The 23,350-nt window shown below is 41.1% G+C and overlaps 1 protein-coding gene and 1 long non-coding RNA gene across 2 annotated transcripts; one reads left to right on the forward strand and one right to left on the reverse strand.

Annotated features, from left to right (window-relative positions):
* Nucleotides 1–3,122: 3,122 nt before the first annotated feature.
* Nucleotides 3,123–3,783, reverse strand: LOC119904931. Its single transcript, XR_005444758.1, has 2 exons — nucleotides 3,678–3,783; nucleotides 3,123–3,517 (listed from the first exon to the last, which is right to left on the reverse strand). It is a non-coding gene; the product is annotated as an uncharacterized LOC119904931 (long non-coding RNA).
* Nucleotides 3,784–5,291: 1,508 nt separating this feature from the next.
* LOC119906200 (EMILIN-3) lies at nucleotides 5,292–21,923 on the forward strand. The gene is made up of 6 exons (XM_038723755.1): nucleotides 5,292–5,979; nucleotides 16,770–16,892; nucleotides 18,070–18,392; nucleotides 18,620–18,966; nucleotides 19,081–19,431; nucleotides 20,086–21,923. Exons 1-6 carry the CDS (start codon nucleotides 5,795–5,797, stop codon nucleotides 21,229–21,231), a joined length of 2,475 nt encoding a protein of 824 aa, XP_038579683.1. The 5' UTR covers nucleotides 5,292–5,794; the 3' UTR covers nucleotides 21,232–21,923.
* The last annotated feature ends 1,427 nt before the right edge of the window (nucleotides 21,924–23,350 follow it).

Genomic DNA, 23,350 nt, shown 5'->3' on the forward strand with positions numbered 1-23,350 from the left:
CTCAGCAATCCACCTACATGCCAAACCTGGCTGGGACACACTATACACCATTAATGATTAACTTATGCATATAGGATTAGTCACTTCTTAAGTCTTATGTATCATTAATAATAGGCAGATGAACAGCGGCACATTGATTTGGGCTTAAGTTTAGTGATGAGTGGAGCTGTATTATAGCAGCAGCATGATCTGTAGATCAGGCACATTGGCAATTTAGATCTAATCATGACAGTCACATAGAGGCTTTTAAATGACTTCTCTAATGGATGGCTGAATAGAAAGTGTGTAAAGGAAATGTAAATGTAAATCTATCCTGAGTGTGATGAAGCAGACGAGAAAGTAATTATTTTACTGGGCTGTGTGCAAGACAACAGTTATGTTTTTATACATATACTTATATTTTCATTTGGCAGACGCTTTTATCCAAAGCAACTTATGTTTGAGGAACAACATACAAGCATCAACAAAGCATCAATACAGCAGGAGATCTACAAGTGATAATAGATACTAGTAAGAGAAGCATTAAATACTGCGCTGTATTTATCTATTTATAATCACTAACATTTCCAATACATAGTAATAGCCTCTACTAGAGTCAGTAGCAGCTAAGCCATTACTGAGAGAGCCAATAGGACCCATGAAATGAAAACTGATCAGCAGCAGCTCACTCAACTTGAATTGTTCTCTCTGAAATTTTCTGGTACTCTAAATGGCTACTACTAACTTAATACCGCTGCAAATGGTTGCACAGAGAAGATGCAACGGTCTAAAAGGAGCAGAAATTTGCAGTCAGCAGGCCATTGCTTTGCTCACAAGCAAGCATCTGTGGGAGAGCATTAAAACCCTGAATAAAAGCAGCCTTGTTTACTGACTTTGTCACAAGCACAAACACATTCTGAATTGAACGGTCAGGTGTTCGTCTTAAGTTTGTCTGTTTATGGTTTTGTCTGTGAGAGCTCTGTCAGTTTGGTCCGTGTCTCAGTGTTATGCGCTGATTCCTGTTTTAATTTGAAGTTGTCTGCGTCTGTTGTTTGCATCCAGCTTGTTCTCTGTTCTGTTGATTCAATCCCTGCTCGTTATCCCTGTATATAATGTCTGCTGTTCTAGTCTGCCCTTGCGGGATCATTGTAGCTTGTAGTGCCCTGTCTTGTGTAATGTTGTGTCGTGGAGTTTCCTGCTTGTACTCTACCTGGATTTAATGTTTTTCATGTTTGGATTTCTGCCTTTGTTTTGGACTTCTGCTTCAGGTAAGCCTGAGTGTTACCTGAAGAACTGTAGTTGCTCTGCTTCGGTGTCCTGCATTTTTGGTCCTCTACCTTTTCCCATCACCAAACCCTGACACATTCAGGATGTGCTGATAGCAGAAGCAGCTGAAATGATTATTTTTTGTAAGCTTTTCCTGTGTAACACACTACTGTTTTGCTTTACTGTAACTGCATTCCAGTATTGATCAAAACTACATTACACTGGAAAATGATTCAGGCGGTAAACGCTGGCGTACCTGACATGGAGTGACAACATCTAGAAGTGCTCCAGGACATGTGGTGTTGAAAAGATAAGAAGGATGCATTCATGTGTACACTCTGAAATGCTATTCCATTCCCACACCTACATCTTTAAGTGCATATCCTCCTGGTCCTATTGTCTCATCACAGGAAGGACCTCGTGACCCCTCTGAAAATCCTGTGTTTGTCCCCCTTTTTGGGGGTCTATAATGGCTCAATCAACAATGGTTACTTTTTGGTGTATTGTTCAAAAACAGTAGAGGGTTGTGTATTTGTTTTTTTTGTTTGTTTTTTTTTCTCTATTTAATGGATATTCAGGGGGAGATATCATCTTCTATGTGAAATAACCAAAATTGTTTAAATGGTAATCTTTCTGTGTAAGAAGTCATCACTCAGAAATTTAAATCAAACTTACCATTGCCTCGTTCTCTTGATAGTGGGTTTCCTATGAACGTCAATGTTTCTGTACACTCCCTGAGAAATCTTGCTATCCCCCAAACCAATACAGAATACTCCCTTTGGTTGAAAACCACCAGTGAGTCTTTAATGCCCGCAGAGTGGAGAGAGTGGGTAATTTATCACCGTCCATCTTGAACTGTTATAGATGGAGGCCTGATTTTACAGCTGGTGTCACATGTTAACGAGCAGATTTTATGATTGAAGTAATGGAGGGTCACACCACCTAGAAATGAATATACCAAGTGGCTTAGCTGCTAATTGATTTTCTTCTAGTAGAAGTTTGTTTTTTGTGTTCAGTAAAATGCACAAAGAAAATGTTTTTGCTTATTCACATCACACAGCTGAATTGCCTAGCTCTCTGGTGCTAGCATATCTTTGACACTTGGAATGATTTTTCTTTCTACACATGTGCACCAACTCTCTCTGTCCCACCTTGGGAATGGGGAAATAAATGACTGTTCTCTATTCTCCTCGTCTATACTTCTTTATCAAGAAAGGGTTGCTTCCCAGGTCACTACTTTAAGAAAGCATCAAGTGTCCTTCTCATTGCTAAGTAGCTGATGCCCCTGTGTCTAAATCTGATTTAAAAAAAGGGTGTGTTGTGTAGTCCCGGAGAAGACAAATGATGGGACAGTTCATGGACTGGTTAGGGCAATGAAACTAATTGAGTGGTGTCCTGTTTCGTTGAAGTGGATTCATTAAATTTGTCGCTCAACATGCAGGCCTGTGCACAGAGACTACATACTGATGGATCCTATCAGGCACTCTTGGCTAAAGGGGGGGGGAACAAACTAGACACAGGATGTATTTCACTTGGATCAGGAATACAATATCCGGAGTCCAAAACCATATAAAGATAAGGAATTTGTTGTACAATATTTTTGGTCACTTTCACTGCCTCGTATTCAGTGTAAATGCCAAGGTATTATATTGGCCAATGCTCAAAAGGCTACAGACTTTTAACATGTCACATGAATTTCATCTCAGATATCCATTCAGAGTATAGAAAAAGTTAGGCTGCAGGTAAGGACACGTATCTGAAACTGCTCACAGATGTAGCACAAGAGATATAAAATCCAATATTTGCAGAATGAAAATCTATTCTAAATAAGAAGAGAACAAACCCAGACTCATGTGAATTACAACCACAAGAAACTGTTTTGGCTCACTGTTTAATCATTGAAACTGAAAATTACATTTCTGGCTTAAAGCAAATATATCAATAGAATAAGAAGATGTTGATTATTTTAGTATTTGTTTTGGTTGAATTGTTCTTTCATCACACCAATGTGATTCTATTTAATGTTCTAAATTATCACAAACTGTGAGAGGTGAGTGAGAGATTCACAGATAACTCCCATTTTTCCTTAGCATCTGGATACTGTGCTGGAGCAGACATCTGTTTAAAAATGTGCCAGTCATTTCTGTGAAAAACGGTATTTCAGTTCAGAGCTGTATGCCAGAATAGACAAAGATTTAGAAATAGTTTCCTTTTCACTTTCTTCCTGCTTTTCTGAGGTGACAGTTTCTGGAGCGAAAGGATGAATCCTCAGCTGTGCAGCATGAGCGGACGAAAGGAACAACACAAGGTTAAATTCCATATTATGCAAACAATGGAATAAGATGAAGATATAACGAGAAAGACTAAGGTGTTTTTCAAAGGTTTTGTTCATCCTTTTGCCAGCTACAACACACATTGGTTGATAGACCTACCATCTCTGTGGCTGTTGAAGCTCTCTCATGTCTGAAACACACATATTTGGAAAGTCTTCCACAAATGTGCCTTTCCATACCGTGAAGCTGCGTGTTTTCTTTCACACTGACCTGTAAATGAAGAGTAAATAAAGCAGAATAAATGCTGCATATTCCACACACAGGTGAGAAGCACACTGGCAACCAACCATCCAAACAAAGAAGCCATTTCAGAGACCGGCCTCTTCCTTCAAGTCTAAAATCAGCCACAAGTACTGAAGAGTCACGCTGGGGCTACCCATCTAGTCGACTAGAAAAAAAGTTTTTTTATCCAGCCAGAGGTTAATTTGGTGGCTTGGTTGTAGCAGCAAATTTTTATTATCTATAATAATTTCAACAGAAACTCAGCGATCAGTGCTCGCACAGTTACACAGTGCATTTCCATACTGTTCAACTTTGGGGAATGTTAAAACACAAATTTACATAAACGACCAGTTTTAAACTGTCTTGAGAATGCCACTTGAATCCAAAATGGGGGGAGGTGTCAGATTAGATCTGTTGCACCATCCAAGTGTTCCTTTTGTTTCCATTTTGCCACAGACAAAACTAGCTACAACCAACATCACGGCGCAATATGAAAGTAGTCACTACGTCAGCTAGCATCCAGCACCAGCTACTTGCAACCTATTGAGAACGTGCAAATGAATTTCACTGTTCCACTCTTTGGTGACACTAACACCAGAAATGCCAATAGATTTTTGGAGTATGACAAGTATGTTGCTGAAGGAGGTGAACGTTATTATAATTATAATTTGCCTTTGTGATTTTGTGTGTCTGAGACAAGCCATGGAGGGACAAAATTTTAAGTCTTCGCCTTCGATTGCCAACAATCTAGCCTCCCTTTCACTAACGGTTTAGAGACATTTTTTCAGGCTCAACAAACATTAATTCAGATACTGATCAAACACTGACGCTCTCTTATTATAGAAATTGAATTGATTTGCGTAATCCCCGGGGACAAACCTTCTGAAAGACACAGGAGGCAGTTATGCATGAATTCAAGAACTACATGGAAGTGCGGAAAGACATAAGCAGGGGGTTGGTGTGTGGAACGCAAATGAAGCTGTGGCTGGGATTTTTAATGACTGACCGCGGTGAGGCAAGGAGGAGGTCCATTGTGTCCAGATCTACAGCGTCTTAGCTGGCTGCAGCCGCAGCCACGCACATGGCACTGAGCACTGGGGCTGCACTTTGATGTACAGCTGCTCCCAGGGCAGATGGAGAAAGAAAAGAAGAGGGTAAAGAAATAAAATTGTTAAAGGATTAAAGAGACAAAAACTTTGCAGGAGATTGCAGGAGATCGGAGAGAAAGCGGATAGGCCAGAAGAGGGGATGACAAACAACTAAAGCAGCATTAAGTAGAGCAGAGCTTTCTTTTTTTCTTTGAATCTGAAGGTCTGAATTTGAAGGTGTGTGTTTATATGTTTGTGTTTATGTGTGCAAGAAAGAGGGAAATAGCCAAATCACCCCCACTCCCTTGTACAGAGCAGCAAGGATGGAGTTGGGGTGGGATATGCAAATACAGGCAGTCTGTCTGCCTGCCCCTTCAGAGGCAGCAGAGCAGCACGCTGCTTCTTGCACACACAACGTCACTCACGCAGAGTGCAGAGGACTTGGAGGGTCGAGCCTAGTCAGCAGGTCTCACACACGCTTGTGTGTGTGTTTGTGTGTGTGTGTATGGAGCTGAAACTTTCCTAGAGACACACTCACACGCTCCCGCCTTCTTGCCTCTGTCCTGCTCTCCTCTTTCTCCTTTCCCTTCTTTCAGCACACCTTTGTGTTGTTGTCCTTGCCCCTCTTCCTCTTCCCTCCCTCTTCAGCCTCACAACTTTTCCCTCTGCTCCTCTGTCCTATGTGCTCAGACTGTGGTGAGTGTGCGAACTGAAGGCATACAGAGCGAGATGCTGCTGATGCTACAGCTGTTTGGGCTCCATGTCTCCTTCAGGGCCCACTGAAGAAGACAAGACTGCACGTGAGCTGGGGAACTTCAACACAACACTCTGAGAAACCTGCAACTCAACTCAAGACTCTAAGGAATTAATTAAGCTTTTAAAGACTTACTGAAAAAAGAAAAAACAATGAGGACCAAGTTCTGTCAACTGTTTGCACAAGTCTTTCTCTTAGGAGAGTTGCTATCTGTGGTGGACAGCAAAGGGACTTTCTATGGAGGCCATGTCAACCCTTTCTATGGAAGCAGATACAACCTGTACAAGGCTGGACTCAACCCTCATCATTCACCAAACAAGCCCATGACCCGTCACAAGTAAGTGTATTGTTTTGGACATGTCACAAGCGCTGGTGCATGTTTTATTTCCCTTCCCATGCTGCAAGGTATTGAATTCAATAAGCATTCCAAGTAGCCAGAGTGCTTGCAAGCAGGGTCCACCTCATACTGTATGTCCCCTGAGAAACACATGTCACCAGCAAGTTGCAGAAATATGGTTTTAGTTAGGGTATCGGCTTGGTAACAGATCCCTGAATTGACTCTCTGTTTCTCACCATCAACCCTTTTCTGTGGTTCACACCTAAAACCATCTGTGGCTGGGGATAAACATTATAGATCAACAATGACATGCTGCGTTATGAAAACAAAGCCGACATTATTGTCTTTATGGTGCAGCGAGTGGGGCGCAGAGTTGATGACAAGAGTATTGATCCATCACAGTGTGTGTGTGTGTGTGTGTGTGTGTGTGTGTGTGTGTGTGTGTGTGTGTGTGTGTGTGTGTGTGTGTGTGTGTGTGTGTTGGGAGGAGGTGCTCAGTTTGAGGCAAAACTGTACAGTATAGCTGGGCACCCGCTGCCAGAAGGGAGTGGTACAACTAATCTCCAATCAATATTAAAGCAATAACATTGTGGTCTCAACTGAGCTTGCATTGAGATTGCTATTGAAAGCTTGGTTTTTCACGTACCTTACTAATCCAGGATCAAAAGGAAGAGGTGATGGTTCTTCTGTTTTAAATCAGTGATGTATGATGTATGTAAATACGCTGGACTGATATTGTCAGGACAGTCAAACCACAGTAGAGGAATAAAAATCCCACACTATGCATGCTATTTGAAACCCATGAAGCTGTTAGATGGATATATTGGATATATGTGGATATATTTTGCCTGGATAGAGATGGCTGATGTTTGGCCTGCAGGGCTCTTTTGGTTTTTTTTCCCTTTCCTCTTCTCTTTTGCTTGGCTTCCCCTGAGAGCTGTAATGTCTTTGGACAGCTCCCCAGCTACCTGCTGCTTCACTCAAACTGCCACAGAACACTGCCGATCGCCCAGCCCTCCTTAGTCTGCCATGTACCTTCAGCATCCCTCACGCTGAGTGCAACGTCTATATTCAGTCTATAATTTTGACTTTCTCACCTAACAATATAACCTTCACCCATCCCTCACCTTACCTTAATTTCCTGTCAGATCTCATTTTTACTCTTCCGGTACTTGTTCTTACCCAAAAATCATCACTTTCAGTCAAAACTTAATTTGTCATTACACACACAAACATAATGAGATTACATTGCTGTTTACCTTATAGTAATAAGCAACTTTACCCGTTACTATAGTTTCGTCACTCTACAAAGCCCCGTCAAAGGTGCCTTTAAACAATCAACAATCAGTCACATATTTTGTTACTGAATATCGAATTGTAATAAATACACAATTCGTTACTGACAAATGTAATTACATTATACTGTAAGGCACCACCACAAGTAATGCCCAACACTGCTCATGATCACATTTCTGCTGCCACACTTTAAATCAATATAATTTCAGTGTTCTCAGTACTTTACTTTATTCTACTTAATAATCTGTATTAGTCTTTTAAGCTTGTTTTTATTTTCAATTTTATTTTACTCTTTTTAAATCATATTTACGTATTTTTGCCTTGCGTTTCTTTTCTTAATGCCTTGTTTGTCTTGTGCAAACTAGACGCTTCCAGTCAGAACTGAGGTGAAGACGGAAGTCCCTTAAACTGCCTCTATCGAACGGCCAACAGGGGGCGACTCTTCTGGTTGCAAAAAGAAGCTGATTTATTACCTCATTAAACACTTTGATAATGAGATAATGGACTCAATCAGTAGTTTAATTTCTTCTTCGATAGAACATGATGTTCATTTATTAAACTATGGTCCCATTTAGAGGAAAATAGACCATAAAGCAGAGTATGCTTCAGGGCGGGATTTAGTTTTAAGCCTGTTATTAGCTAGACAAAGATGTCAGCCCTGTTAAAATGACAGTTAACGTCTATTACAGATGCACCTAGCTAAGCAAGCTAGCTAGCGCCGCACACAGCCATTAGCTCTACCGTGTCATCCAAATATGGTCACGTCCGGTGCTGCTGGTTGCAAAAAATTGACATGGTGGCGACCTATCCTATGGCCTATGGTCTTAAAAAAATCTACTGATCGACTCCAGACTATCCAGAACTCAGCTGCCAGGCTTTTAACCAGATCAAAGAAATATGACCACATCACCCCTATTTTAGCTTCATTACACTGGCTCCCAGTATGTTTTAGAATTGACTTAAAAATTTTATTGATCACTTTTAAAGCTCTTCATGGCCTCTCGCCTTGTTATATTTCTGACCTTTTAGTCCCATACGCACCAGCACGTACCTTGAGATCCTCGGGCAGAGGTCTGTTGTCTGTTCCAGAGTCTCGACTGAAAACTAAAGGGGACAGAGCGTTTGCTGTCAGGGCCCCGAGGCTCTGGAACAGCCTGCCCGAGGAAATCAGGTCGGCTGAGTCAGTGAACTCTTTTAAGTCCCTTCTTAAAACATACTTTTATAGGAGAGGCTTTCCCGATCTTATTTGACTGTATTTTATCCCTTTATTTTATTCTATTTTACTTATTTTGTATTTATCTTAAATGTGTATTTTAGTCTTTTCAATGTTTTCTTGCTTTTATCTTGTATTGATTTTTGTATTATTGTCTTTTGGGTATTATTGTCTTTACACTTGTTAAAGCACTTTGTAACTTGTTTTTGAAAAGTGCTCTACAAATAAAGATTATTATTATTATTATTATGTAAAGTAGCCTACTTTGTTTTGCCTTGTTGTTGGAAGGTGCTCTACAAATAAATTTGCCTTGCCTTTACTATATGCCCTGCATCAAAGGTTTCCCCATATCTGATACTTTAAAGTTTGTTATTCATGTCTACTGCATGCTCGTGGCATATGACAGTGGCATCCATTTACTTTTTGACATTGGTGCCAAAGAGGTTTATTTTATTTTATTACTTTTCCAAGCCTGAATCCCAACATTGATAGATTAAACAGACGTTATAGATGGTTCTATTCAAAACTAACTGATCAGTAATAACAGATGGTCAGTAATTGCTTGTTGCTGGTAGCCAGTAATATTCCCGTACATGTGTCAGTGTCCAACTATAGTGTTTATTATGTAAGGGCTGCTGACACACCTTGGACACAGTGGGCCCCGGGGACGTGTCAGTTTCAGACCACCACTACAGATATATGAGCTCAGTTGTTGTCAGCCTCACTGGTCAGTGGAATTAGAGACTTGCGTGCGTGTGTGTGCGTGCATATACTATGTATGGGTGTGTGTGTGTGCGTGCATATACTGTGTGTGTGTGTGTGTGTGTGTGTGTGTGTGTGTGTGTGTGTGTGTGTGTGTGTGTGCATATACTATGTATGGGTGCGTGAGTGAGTGTGTATTTTTGTGAAGGATTTCACTCTTTTACAGCTTGTACAGTAAATGCAAACTCTGACTGACCACACTAGTGGACAAAACACGTCTGTTTTTTAGTGAGATATTTAAAAATTCACAGCTGTTGGTGCACCACAGGCTTTTCTTGTTTTGGCAGCAAAGCAAGTGATTTGATTTGACAGCCATTCCTTTCACTTATTGCAACCACTTGCTACAACCCTCTAGTCACTGACTGTGCCAATACACAATACTGTGTTACAATAATGTACCTGTCACGGTTTTATTGTGCAGAAGCTTATATTGGGCCGTGGCTAAAACTGTGCATGGGTAATTGACATTACATCTTCATCTGCAAGAGCAAATTATTTAAACAAAATTGAGAAACTGTGGTTATTAATTGGTATGCTTGTCAAGTGATGCTGTATATAGTGTATTTGTTCTGTGTAACACACTCCTAACATAATTGTATAAGTCACAAAGTAAAAGAGCAAACATGAAAATGCACAACATAATCCAAGACCCATGAACCCGTCAATGTGAAATAGGTGCATCACATGCCACAAGTCCTTACTGATCAGATTAGAGACATATCAAGGGCCTTTTCAACGATGGATTGGCCCAAGATCAAGGGGGAAAGGTCAGTGAGTCGGTAGAGGTTAGGGGTTATGGGCTGCTGTTGTAAGTTTGTGTTGAGTGTCCAGTGGAGGTCAAGAATGGAGCCAGTCTCCTGCTAAGGGTCACAGAGACTGGGCAGTAAATTCCCAAGCTCCTCACCAACACATATGTATTTAACTTGTTGCTTTCACTAACCTTTCTGACAAAACATTTGTGATTTTTATGGGGTTTTTTTACACACAGCGAATGTGGAGCTAAACCATTTAATAGGCTAATGCACTGTACAATGTTATCGATGCACCAAATTGTGTTGTCCACATTGATGACTCCAAGCAAATAGTTTTTGAAAACCATCAAAATCATATTTTTAAAGGTATTGTTTGACATTTGGGGAAATACGCCTTTTACTAAGGCAGCGCCGTTTGTCATCGTAACTTGGTTTCGGCCATATCCATCCAAACTCCTCTTCTGAGGTAATTTTTATAGCGGTAATGTGTCTAAAACCTTTCAGTCCTCTCAGTCCTGCTGTTGATACAGCATGTCTGAGACCTCAACTTGCCTCTTTTGTCAAGCCGCAACATTTAACCCTTGAAAGTCTAGGTCTTATGGAAAATAGTGTTTGTTAAAGGCAGCTAAAAAACATGACTGTCCTAATCTAAACATATCACACCACATACTGTTGAGAAAGGCTCTATTCCAAGTCTGAATTTTTAGTTATTAGAGATGTTACAAATGTCAATTGGATTTCTTATTTAAGGAAGAGCTGGAACAACTGGTTTCACTACGGCTCTTTATAAATATTATGTAAGGCCCATCATTATCTGAAATCTTTTCTGTATTTTTATTGTAGTTTAATAGTTCTAGTTCCCTAGTTTCAAGATACCTATCATTATTTAGCAGCACCCTGGTATTGTAATTAACCTGATACTTTTCACAGTGTTGCTTTGGTTTGGTTTGTATCACGCTCCTGTGCAACACATTGCTGGTGATTTAATTCCAAAGCATAAACAGTACAGTGAGCCTAACAAATCTAACAATTCTGTCTGAATACCCTTTTATTTCAAAAACAGAGACCTATTCTTGCTCAAAGAAGATTATGCGCTTTGGGAAATGCCTGAGGATAAGTTACTGGTGTGTTTCTTCGCTACCTGTGTTTGAGCCACTTTCTGTACTCCAACAGAAAAATACAACACCACAAAACAACATAAAGAATACATGACTGTCCAATAAAACAACTTATGAAGTTATACAATTTCAACAACTAAAAATTATCTATAATTAATTGAAACTAACAACAGAAAATTGTTTCCATTGCTGTTTTATTGCTGTAATGAGGAGTACAGGCTGATAGATATTTAAAGCACATGTAAAAGTTATGGTCTGCCTTTAACCTATAATAGCCAGAGCTAGCAGTGGAGGACAGTGTGATCCCCTTGGTCCTACAGCTTGTAGTATCCCGTCTTTCCTTTAACCCTAATCAGTAGCCACAAGAGCACCGTCAATCAACCCTGCCCCATGGGGCCTTCAAGACCTGCCAGTTGACTAGAAATAGGTTTCATTAAGAGCATATATGGAAAGAGATGGGCCCTGGAGGAGAGTTGTTAGCCCATAGACATGGTTGTTAAAAGTCCTATTAAAGATTGCATGGTTTTCTATCTGGCCCGCTCTGGTCATAAATCTGTCAGAGCCTGGGTTCAAACAGTCAGGAACCCCACAGGTGAGAGAGCAGTTAGTAATGAGGAAGGTGAGCTCTTTAGTGGCACAGCGTCAAAACAATGGAGGCAATGGAGGGAAAAGTAGCAGGTTAGAGATGTCAGAGTCATGATGAGGCAACACAGAGGGAGGGGAAAACACAATATTAGAAACAGAGGCAAGAGCAGGACTGGTATGCCAAGATAAGTAAACAGAGATTACCTGCAGTTTGCAGATTTTGCAGGAGAAAAAAAAAAGGAAAGGGAGGTTATGGGAAAAGGGGGGATTGAAAGGTGAGTTGTTTTGGGCCCAGCAGAGGGTGGAGGACCAGCAGCAATAATATTTGCCGAAAACGCTCCACATGAGAATCTGAGATGGGAATTCTGCTTTCCCCCTGGGAGGCTGTGAAGCGATTTAGGAACTGTAATGCTATACTGGAAATATTTACAGTGGGACCAGACTAGCAGTCAAAAAATGACACGCTATAATGACAGCAAAAAAGACAATATTTTTACATTAAAAGGGCAATGTGGGTTAGGAGAGAGAGGAAAGTGAGGCGAGGGAAACAGTCATGGCAAGAGGAGGTGAAGATTGTTTTGGTGTTGAATGGGGAATAAGGTCAGGTGAGGGTGGGAGGTGTACAAGAGTTTAATACACAGATGAATTTGAATCAGTGTTGAGTCATTTGGGGTTGGGAGGTTCAACTGGAGACATTTACTGTTGTATATATTTTGTGGGAGGTTCATGTTGGTTAAAGTAGGGTTCAACTTGTAGATTTCTTATTCACAAGAGAAACATTGCTCTTTATTATATTAATAAATAGAAATACCTCAAACACAGCTGTAGATAATATGCAGGAAGCCAATTTGCCTTTTTGGCTCAAAAACGCCTCGGTGTAGAGCTGTACTGTGAAAGATTCAAACAGGCAATGAGTAACATTTGACTAAGACCTGGGTCAATTAGTAGGAGAATTCTTCAAGGCCTAATTGTGTTCTAAACTGCATACCAGACGAGTGGAATGTAATCACATTAGATACATTAGATAAGGTTGGTAAGTTCAGACAAAGAGAGCATACTAATCAGCTGCAGTTAGACATTTTTAGCAATGCTGGCGGCGTGGCTCTGTGGATGGCAATGTCAGTAGATCTGTTGGTCAGTCCACTTTGGTCTGGACATAAATATCTCACAAACTACTGGATGGATTTCCATGAGTCTGGTTTGAAAACCACTCATTTCTCCATGACCAATTAGTCAGATCAAGATTATGTTTTTGCTATTACTGTTAATTATAATTATTTATTAACTAGATGTTGCCCAATGCTTGTTGTTTTTAAATGTGAGTCACAAATACATTGGACTTGACCTTAGTGACTTTTACTGTCTGGCACTTACTGGGTTATCTAGTGTGGCCAAGCCTTCCCATCTGTCACCAGCGAGTGCTAAAACAAACATCAGAATGTATTTGTACTTGTTTTAAAGTCTCCTTGTGCCACATTGGTTGAGAGATGAGGTGTGAAAATAGCTGAGAGAAGGCATTTCTCACACATGACCACTAACCCATCATTGGTTTGTATTTCTGGTAATAAAGCTTGAGTAATCCTCATCCTGCAGAGATGTGTGGTCTCTGTGGATGTGAGATAAAAGGGCAAAGAGCTTCATTGTGCGAGTATAATATGTGCACACGTGTGTGTGAGAGTGTGCAGCTCACACACACTATCACTATCTCTCAAGTTGAAACTCACCATTCGTCCTATAGAGATCTGTTTTTACACAGCAGAGAGGGTGACCTGCAGTTGCCCTGACTGACACTGTGGTGCAGAGGGACAGGATTTATCTCAGCAGTTGACTTTGATTCTCACAAAGCCAGAGCCCCTCTGTCTGTAAGACGCTGAGGATAAAATATCACTCACAGACCCAAATGACATTGACAGATCTGTGAAAACAGGCAAAGAGCAGACTGAGGAAGAAACAGAGACCAAGAGAAAGTTGGGGGGTTCTTTTCATCCCATCTACATCTGGATTCCTGCACTTTTCAGGCATTGTGTGTGAGTTTGAAGGTCATTGGCTCCCCGCAGATGTGCAATTGACAAACAAATTGTTGAACATGGTCACTTTTCACCCCACTGATCAGCTCTGTGCGTAATGTAAGAAGGGTCACACACTTACAGAACTGTATACACAGACATACACATGTACTGAGTCTGCTCTCCATCAGCTGTCCAAAATCCTTGTACGCTTACAGTACCTTTTCCCAAATCTCACATACACAAAAAAGCTAATCCATAAAGCTTCTTGTTGCAGTTGAAAATGCCACTTATTGGGAGGAAACCTTACTCCTTGAACACTATTAAGGGTTTTCCTATATAATACTTACTACTATATAATAATACTATATATAATACTCAATTCCTCTCACTATAATTCTCGCATTCAGTGGATGAAAGTATCGTCAGTTTTTCTTAAATTTAAGAATCTCTACTGCCATCAACATGTGAATATGATCTTGTACAAATATATTTGTGCCAGACTTCTCACATGTTAGAAAACTAAGATTTATTTTGGCGCCAAAGGCTCTGTGTATTCTGTTAGCAGCAGATGAGAGTAGAGGGAGAGACCAGTGTTAACACCGCTCAGGGATCGTAAAGAAAAGAGCCTGCAGGTGGGGTGGTGGTGAAAAAAAGAAGTAGCATGAAAGCAAATTATTAGCAGAATTGTAACAGCAGCACCAGCAGACTGAGCAGGGAAACAGAACCACTCCACTTCCCAAGTACGCGGATGATATGGCTTGGTTGGTTTAATGCATGAAGGGGTGGGGAGAGAGCATATTTTAATCTCATTGGCAAATTAATTAGCTGGTGTTCAAACAGTGCTCTAGTCATAAATACCTGTAAAACTAAGGAGTTGGTGATCTGCAGTAATAACATCCCACTTAGCCTAAAAACAGTAAACAATAATGACCGTCCTGTTGACATTATGGACTTTAAATACTTAGGCACCCTACTTGATAGTAGATTGAGTTTTACAGCAAACTCTGACTATATCTATAAAAAGGTTATGCAACATATGTATTTGTTGATACTGAGTGGTATATAGGGGCAAAAAGCACAACTAATTGTGGGGGATCCTTCACATCCCCTGTTTGCTGAATTTGACAAGCTCCCCTCAGGAAGGCGTTACAGGCTACCCAGGGCAACAAAAAACTTTTTAAAAATTCTTTTATCCCTTGTGCAGTTGCTTTGATGAATTCATAAGAGATAACCGGTCTACTTGAAGCTCCTATTGGTTTCTGTGTTTAAATGTATTGGTCGTATGTGTCCTGTGATGTGCATTTGATGTTTTTAATGTTTTTAACGAACCTGGTGAAGCCAAAGACAAGTTTCTAGAAATGGATAATAAAGATTTATCTTATCTTATCTTATCTTACAAGAGTTTGTCAGGAGTTTTAATGAGAGGGAAAATGTCTATGACATTATGATGCAGCACCACTTGCATTGTGAAATTAAGCTTACTGTCTTCATTTCATACACCTAAGTACCATCTGATACAAAAACAATGTTTCCAGCCAGATTTTTACACACAAAAAAATAATAATCTGCAGCAACCAGTAAATTCTCCCATTTAGAACTCCCATCGCACCACCTCAGTTCAGGTCATAACCACCACTTCCTTAACAACGCATGACCTGGCAGCAGGTTGTCAGGCTGGTATGAAAGGAGCTCTGTCATTCTCACTCCTGCCCCTTTCCTTCCACCGCTATTAACATTATGTCAACACAGGGAGAGTGGTGACACACACACAGACACAAACCCACATAAACGCTGTCAACACACTCAACGATTTGAAGAAAGCAGCCGGAGTGCAGTGGTTTCTCACAGATTCGAAGTTAGCCCTCTGAAGCTGTTAACTTGGCATGTGGACCCTCCTCGGCCCCTGTGTCCCTCCCTGCTCTTCCAAACACTTCTATTTGTCCTGAAACAGCTGTGGAGTGACGTTAAATACAGCATGTGTTGCTAAATGCTCCCCACTGAATGTAAGAAATGCTTCACATGTGAGCCTAAAGAGCGCAGATCATCATTTCCTGTGTTGCATGGGGGCCAGGGTAACATTTAGCAGTTGCTGTAGCTGCACTGGCAATGAAGCGAGAGAAAGTGAGAGAAGGTCCAGCTCCAGGATGATGCAACAACTATTCAAAGTAGTAATAGTGCACTTATTATTTCTGGACACATCTGAGCACGACTGGGACTGAAAATGGTCTTGGTGATATTTCTTGTTTTGTGTCTGCATGAAGAAATTCAGCTCAGTGTTAAAAACTGTAAATAAATGAATTTGCCAATAAAAGTTACTGATTTATCATTTTTAACTAGAAGGAAACAAAAGACAATCCATCCAGACAAAACTCAGCAAACATCCTGTGCCATCATACTGACAATGCCAGAGGCATCCATAAATTTGTGGCTTTTTAGATTAAACCGGGAAACATCACTTACAATTTATCTATATGAAATATAAAACCCTGTGGAAACCCATTTGAACCTTGTAAGACCTGGTTATGGGTTGCAAATCAAAAAAGCAATTTGAAATGAAAGTGTTTTTTATAAAACCAGTGTTACAAAAAACACTTCACAACAGAATAGAGGACAGACAAAATAATTAAAGTAAACAGTAGCCTACAGTAAAGCTTTCAAACTGGAGGCTTCATATTTGAAATACTTATTTGTGAGGAATTAATAATCTCATCACCCAGCTGCAGAGCTTAAAAGGGGAATATCACTGAATGAGATGAGAAGTGTTGTTTGAGCAAGTATTTGTTTGTTTAAAGTTCCAGTGATAAACAAAATTTTATGACAAGTATCCTCCAGTGGCTGATGTTTGCTTAATGTATATGCTGTGTAACTAATATTACTGAGAGATGGACCGATGTGATGACTTTTCTTTACTTGTGCTACTGTTACATGACATTTTAGAATTTACCTTTATCACTGTCACTTGTGCACACAGTAGTTGCTGTTAGCTATGTAGTCTGACTTTAGTATACAATGGTGCAGCGCAAAGGATTCTAATGTCCCTCTACTGTCTCCACAGAAACCACTGTGCGTACGTTGTCCAGAAGAACATCTCATGCACAATGCAGGATGGAGTGGCTACCTATGTGAAGGCTGAGTACACCACCAAGTGCATCTGGGGTCAGAAATGTCCGGTTGTCATGTAAGTTTTTTCAACAGAACAACAAAATGGAATAAAAGAAACAGCCAATGTTGCACCTCAAACCTTGACAGCACCTTCTGAGTCATAAGGAGGTTGGTTGTATAGTTTAAAATATGTAAGTATAACTTAATATTGAGTAAACTGCATCATGTGGAACAAGGTAGAATATACTCTATATGTCAATGCTGCCCTCTAGTGTTCACATGATGTACTGTCCATATAATAAAGTACAAATAAAGAAAATAAAGTATAAATAATGTCCTCAGCTCAGAACTCAGCAGTTCCTCTACAGAGAGATCGCACTTGGGGGAATTGGTGTTAATTGGATGTAGTCTTGCTTGATACATATACCACCTATGTGGTGCATATATTTGGAGACATGCTCATGAAGCATGATTATTTTTAATGTGCCTTTCAAAAGCCCCCACACAGGGGTAATTTAAGGAGGGAGAGATTTTCTCTTCCAAAAAAATACAGATGAATGACTCTGTGTGTGTGTGTGTGTGTGTGTGTGTGTGCGTGCGTCATGTTTTTTATATCCCGGTGGAGATTTTAACCTGAATGCACATTAAACCATGGGGGCATGTGTCTCTGTGGGGACAACAATTAAGGTCCCTATGAGTAGAGACTGCTTTTTGAGGTATAAGGTTACAATTAGTTTAAGATTAGAGGTACTAATCTATATTCATGAATCCACGGTTTGGAATGGAGAGCCAAAGTCAAGGCATGGGCCAACACATGTGCACCCACCAGATGGAGACAGAATATTTGAATATATTTGTTGTTGTCCGACAGCTGTATTAAAGTTTAAAGGGCTGTGTGTGCGTGTATGTGCATGCATGTGACGGAGAAAGAGATCCGCAATCAAAAGGAAATTAAGCTTCAACAAAATAACAGTGAAGTTGGGTGCTGACCCTGGTTCAATCCTTTGATGCCACATCGTTTACATTACACCTAATCTCCTAATCTCCCTCTAAACTGTGTTTAATCCCATAGAGAACTTCATCCCTTTATCTCTGCTCTGCACCTCTCATACTCTGCCCTGGCTCTGTGCTCTTAATTAGCACAAACAAATGCAGCACTTCTGATAGAATTTTTGATATGACAAGTTTTATGACAATTGTAACATACTCAGAACCTCTGATAGTAAACAAGTTTTCTGTCATGTTTCCTTTAGGTACAGGACATTCTACAAACCAAAGTACAAGGTGGGTTTTAAGACAGTCACAGAGCTGGAATGGAGATGTTGTCCCGGTTACTCTGGAGAAAACTGCTATGATGGACCCACATCGCTGCCTGACGTCATGATGCCACCTTTCAAGGGTACGGGTGGGCCCAATCGCCCAGGCATGAAGGGGTTCCCCCATGGTCCTAGACCTCCTGTGGACAAGAAGCCTGGAGGTGGCCAATTGGAGCCAGATAAACCCTTCCCCAGTGTGCCTGACCATAGACCAATACCCACAGGACAGCTTCCTGCTGGGAATGGAAAACCAAACTATGGTGAGAACAAATGGCAACCAATTTGTTGTATAATCCTGGGCTTTAAACTTGCACAACTATTGTTTGTGTTGGATGTGCATGCACATCTCAGTAAGCATATATTTTCTCTTTCTCCTTTTTAAATGTCCTCAAATGCTGCATCATTCCATCTTCAGTGCTGGTAGACTTTCTCACAAATAAAAACAAAAACATCCTTTCTCCTTTGTGTTTGATTCTTGGAAATACAGGTAACAAATTTGGGATTTCAGGAGTGACTGGTGAACGTTTGGACCACATGGAGGAGGACCTGCGTCGCCTCACCCAGGGTCTAGACACTCTGAACGGGGTGGTGGCTGGCCTCGAGCAGCGATTGCGCACATCTCTCCGGGAAGACACCAACAAAATCCTGGTGTCCCTGCTCCCCAACGCTCCCCGTGTGCCCGACTCTACAGTGGGATTTGGGGTGATCCCAGATGGGACTCCAGATGGACTGGAAGGAGGAGAAAGCTTCACTGGTTTTGGAGACTTAGCAGGGAGGGTAACAGAAGTGAGGGATGACCTGCGAGCCAAAACACACATCTTAGAGGAGATTCAGGTACAGTCCCACAATGCTTGCACATAGTCGATACAATATCTGCACAGACTGATCAGGCTTCAGTTCCCCTTCTCTTTTCTTTATTGAATGCAAAAAAAAATTCTCTGTCCTTAGGGGATGGTCCTGGGTCATGATGGCCAGCTGAAGAGGCTATTGGAAGGAGCTAGAGGCACGCCCATCCTTGGCCCAAGCTCCGCTGCTCGTCTGGACGAGATCATAGACGGCAAGCTGGCTGACATGAGGGCTGAGATCCTGGATGGATTTGAGCGCCGTCTGACCAGTCTAGAGAGCCACTGTGACACGAAGATTGGGGAGGTTCAGAGGAAGTGCCACAGGGACCACATGGATGGCCAGGAGCAGATGCAGCAGTCTCTTGATGGAAGAGAGACTGGGCTGCGGGAGGAGTTGGGTTCTTTGCAGGCTCAGATCCAGGGTCTAACTCTCACTGAGAGCTGCTGTGGACAGGTATGCCATGGATGTCATTATAATATTATAAGCATGCAGTAAACACATCAAGTGAACAGTCCTTAAATAACTTGTTTTGATGGATGGAAATTTCTTCAGGAACACCACCAAACTTTAGAGAGAAGGTTTAAAGGAATAGTTTGGCATTTTGCACAGTATGCTTATTTGCTTTCTTGCCGAGAGTTAGATGAAAAGACTGATACCACTCTCTATGTCTACATGAAGCGCCAGCCTGGAGATGTTTAGCTTAGCTTAGCATAAAGGCCAGAAACAGGGAGAAACAGCTAGCCTGGCTCTATCCAAAGGTAACAAGATCCACCTACAAGCACCTCTAAAGCTAATTAATAAACAAATGATATCTCCTTTATTTAATCCATACAAAACCTGAAGCATTGCATTGTAAGCTAAGCTAGGTTAACCAGTCACCTGGCTGTAGCTTCATACGAGAGTGGTGTCAACCTTCTCATCTATGTCTCTGTGAGAAAGCGAATAAGTCATATTTCCCAAAATGTGAAACTAATCCATTTACTAAAAACATTTCCTACATGCCTACATTTCAGACTATGCTACAGAGAGAGCAACATATCTACATTGTAATCATGTACGACTGGACATTTGATCACTAATGAACTACTAATTTATTGATTATTGCAGGTGAACAGTCTGTCCCAGCGTGTGCTTCTGCTGGAGGAGTCAGTTAAAGGTTTGACAGAATCTCAGAGACAGCTCCATACCGCCATCACTGATCACAGCATACACGTGGAGACACTGATCGAGACCCGCCTAGTGGACATAGAGGGTCGCCTCAATGCCACAGAGGGAGGACCTGATGGAGTAGCAGGGCTCCCTGGTGGTCTGGATGGCTTCAAGACTATGCTGGAGGACAAGCTGAAGACCCTGGAAGAGAGAGTTTTTGTGGCCGTTGAGGAGCTGAGTAATGCCACTGCGCCGGCACTCCTGGAGGGTCAGGTGGTCCCGGCACTGGAGACAGAGATTGAGTCTGTGAGGAGGAGAGTGGAGGGAGACCTGGATGGCATTCAGAAACAATTAATAGATCTGGAGCTCCTCTGCACCTCTTCCTGTTCACCTTCCACTCCGCCAGCAGGGGGTGTCAGTCTCACTGAAGTAGAGGAAGATTGTGAGGGGATGGAGAAGAAGATGACTGACCGCCTGAACTCCCATTCTAACCAGCTGGACCGCCTAAACACCACCCTACAGAACCTGCTCTTCCGTGTCGCTCAGGAGGACACAGAGGGAGTCGTCCAGGGAGAGATCACCCTGCTGAAGGTCAACATCAACTCTGTGAACCGCACTCTGAAGGGCCTAAAGGACTCTATTAGCTTCATTGCAAGTGAAGTGGGCCACGCTAACACCACCTGGGAGCAGAGAGAGCACCAGCTAGTCAACCAGGTGCAAGGAATCACCAAACTAGTGGGCCACCAGGCCTCTCTCCTGGGGGCCGGGGAGAGGCGGCTGGCTCAGCTGAAGGGAGAGCTACTGGCCTTGAAGAGACAGCTGTCTGGGGAGCTGCAGGGATGCCGGAGCACAGCGATAGAAGTACAGAAGGAGGTGAAGAACGTTGATAGCAGGGTGAGCCAGGTAGAGGGCCAGTGCAGCAGCCTGGGGGAACTGGCAGAGCACCTGGAGAGGATCAGGGCAGAGCTTGAGAGACACTCAGATTCCTACCTGGCCCAAGTGAATGGCACTCTTGGCGTCCATTCAGAGCAGCTAGCAGAGCTGAAAGGGGAGGTCAAAGACTGCGTTGCCAAGGAAGTAGCCAACCAAAAAGGAGACCAGTAGCACCTGAGCTACAGCTACATTTTAAAAGAGACTTATGTGTGCTTCTCATTAGCTCAAGTGACTTCCTCTGCTTCTCTCCTCTCTTTTTCTAATCCCATCGGCACAGATGCAAATTAACTGAACCGATGAAAGTAATTTCCCATAAGCTCCCCAACATAGTGCCTCCAGATGTCCTGGGTATTTAGTTTAGTAAAGAGGGGAGAGAAGACACAGAATACAAAGACTCACCTATGGTTGTATAGCTGGGCAATGTTTTCCCTTGAGATGTTATTCTATAGGGCATTTGTTCGTTTTTTTCCTCTGCTCGTGATTGCTACATTTTCACATTTTACTTTTTTTTAACTTATATGAAGTGACTGCATTGTTATGATGTTAAACTGTTTGTATTAGCAAAATGACAATAACAAATCCTGGTGGATGATATGGGACTAATACGCTGCTACGGGTTTCCACTGACAAGCACACTTGACATCCTTTGTGTGGACACTTGTTTGGTCTTTATGAAAAAAAACTGAATGTCATCTTGGTGCTATTTACATTTTTGTAAACTTCTGTTTTACACATGTTTAGTGTTTCTGCTCTGACTGTTGATGTTTGTTTCTTACTGCATTGCTCCAAGTTGCAGAGAAGTTCCAAAAGTCAGTGACAACATGGCATGGAAGATTGAAGAAATAAAATCTTGGAATTGTTTTGTAGAATGTTTTAAAATTTCTTGTTCACTAGAACTTAATTTATCCCTGTAAGTGGAATTGTATGCAGCAGCTAGACTATTAAGTTAATATGGGGTTTATTATGGAGTTATTGTCATTTATTTATTATGTCAACAAAAACATGTAATAACAAAACTATGTGCAAATGGCAACAAATCAAAACACACAAATAATTAAACCATACAAAAGCACAAAATGTTGTGTATGAAAACATGAATTTGGTGGTTTTGCACCAAATTCTCTGACACATCAGATTCTGTGGCCCAAGTTTAGCTACAGCACATTGCAACCATTCTTTTTTCATAATTTTTAGTGAGACCCAGAAGAAATAATGTTTTTAAATATCGATTTCATTTACATAATTTCAGTAATTGAGATTATCACATGTCCTTGGTAGGGGTCAGCAGGTCTAATTTGACGCAAAAAAAAAAAAAGCATTGTTAGCCATTAATTTGCTTTACATTTTACAGTTATCTTATATATACCAATACAAAACTAATTTAAAACACATTCATCATGGAAAATTTCATATTTTATTTTAAGAAACCTTTTTTTAACAAAAAAAAAAAACATTTAAAAACATTTTGCTGTAATGGGTGAATATCTAAAAGATATGATTGTTTGCATCCCTTAGAAGCTGGTGGTGAGCCATTTTGAAAAGACAGAACATTTGCTATGTAGGCCACACCCCCATCTGTTTAACATCACTAGAAGGATGTACTCTATATAGTACATTAGGACTCAAACAAGTTAAGTGCACGGTGTTATCTTTAGCTGCTACTAAAGATGGTGCTTCTGTAGTATTTAGATAGGGTCCCAAATTTCGATTGCAGTAAAGAAACACATTTGACCACATACTGTAGATACAGAGAGTGTCACAAATAATGGCCGTGATAGCAGAAACAGTGGTGTCTATGTCTGTCTGTTGAGCACTAGCGCCCACCCTTTGGCCCCTTGGCCTATTTTTCATGCAATTGTTTCTCTAGTGTCACATACAGTACATATTCAGTACACCATTCAGTACACCAAATGATAATAACCAAATAATTTGTGACCCTTTCTGAATACTTTGGAGGCACCATGTTTTCGTAACAGCTAACAAAATAAAGTACGTGATAAAGTATGTAAAAAATGTCCGCAGTGGGAAGTTGGAATTCCCAATGAATCTGACAGCATATCGAGATCCTAAAGGCGGCAATTAAAATTCACTTGCCAATATGTGGGTCAGGTGGGTTGAATATGCTCCTCTATTTCCTTATAATTCGTTGATCACAAAAATAACTCAAATGTCTCTGTTTCATGTCCAGACTGTTTCTTCTCTATATCAACAGACTGTGGAACAAGCAAATAAAATAAAAGGTCAAATAAAATGTTGATCAAGAATGACCAATAATACCTGAAAAAAAAAC

This window comes from Micropterus salmoides, unplaced genomic scaffold (genome assembly GCF_014851395.1).
Source record: "Micropterus salmoides isolate LMB-PRFRI ecotype aquatic unplaced genomic scaffold, ASM1485139v1 Ms_hic_scaffold_16, whole genome shotgun sequence".
NCBI classification, from domain to species: domain Eukaryota; kingdom Metazoa; phylum Chordata; class Actinopteri; order Centrarchiformes; family Centrarchidae; genus Micropterus; species Micropterus salmoides.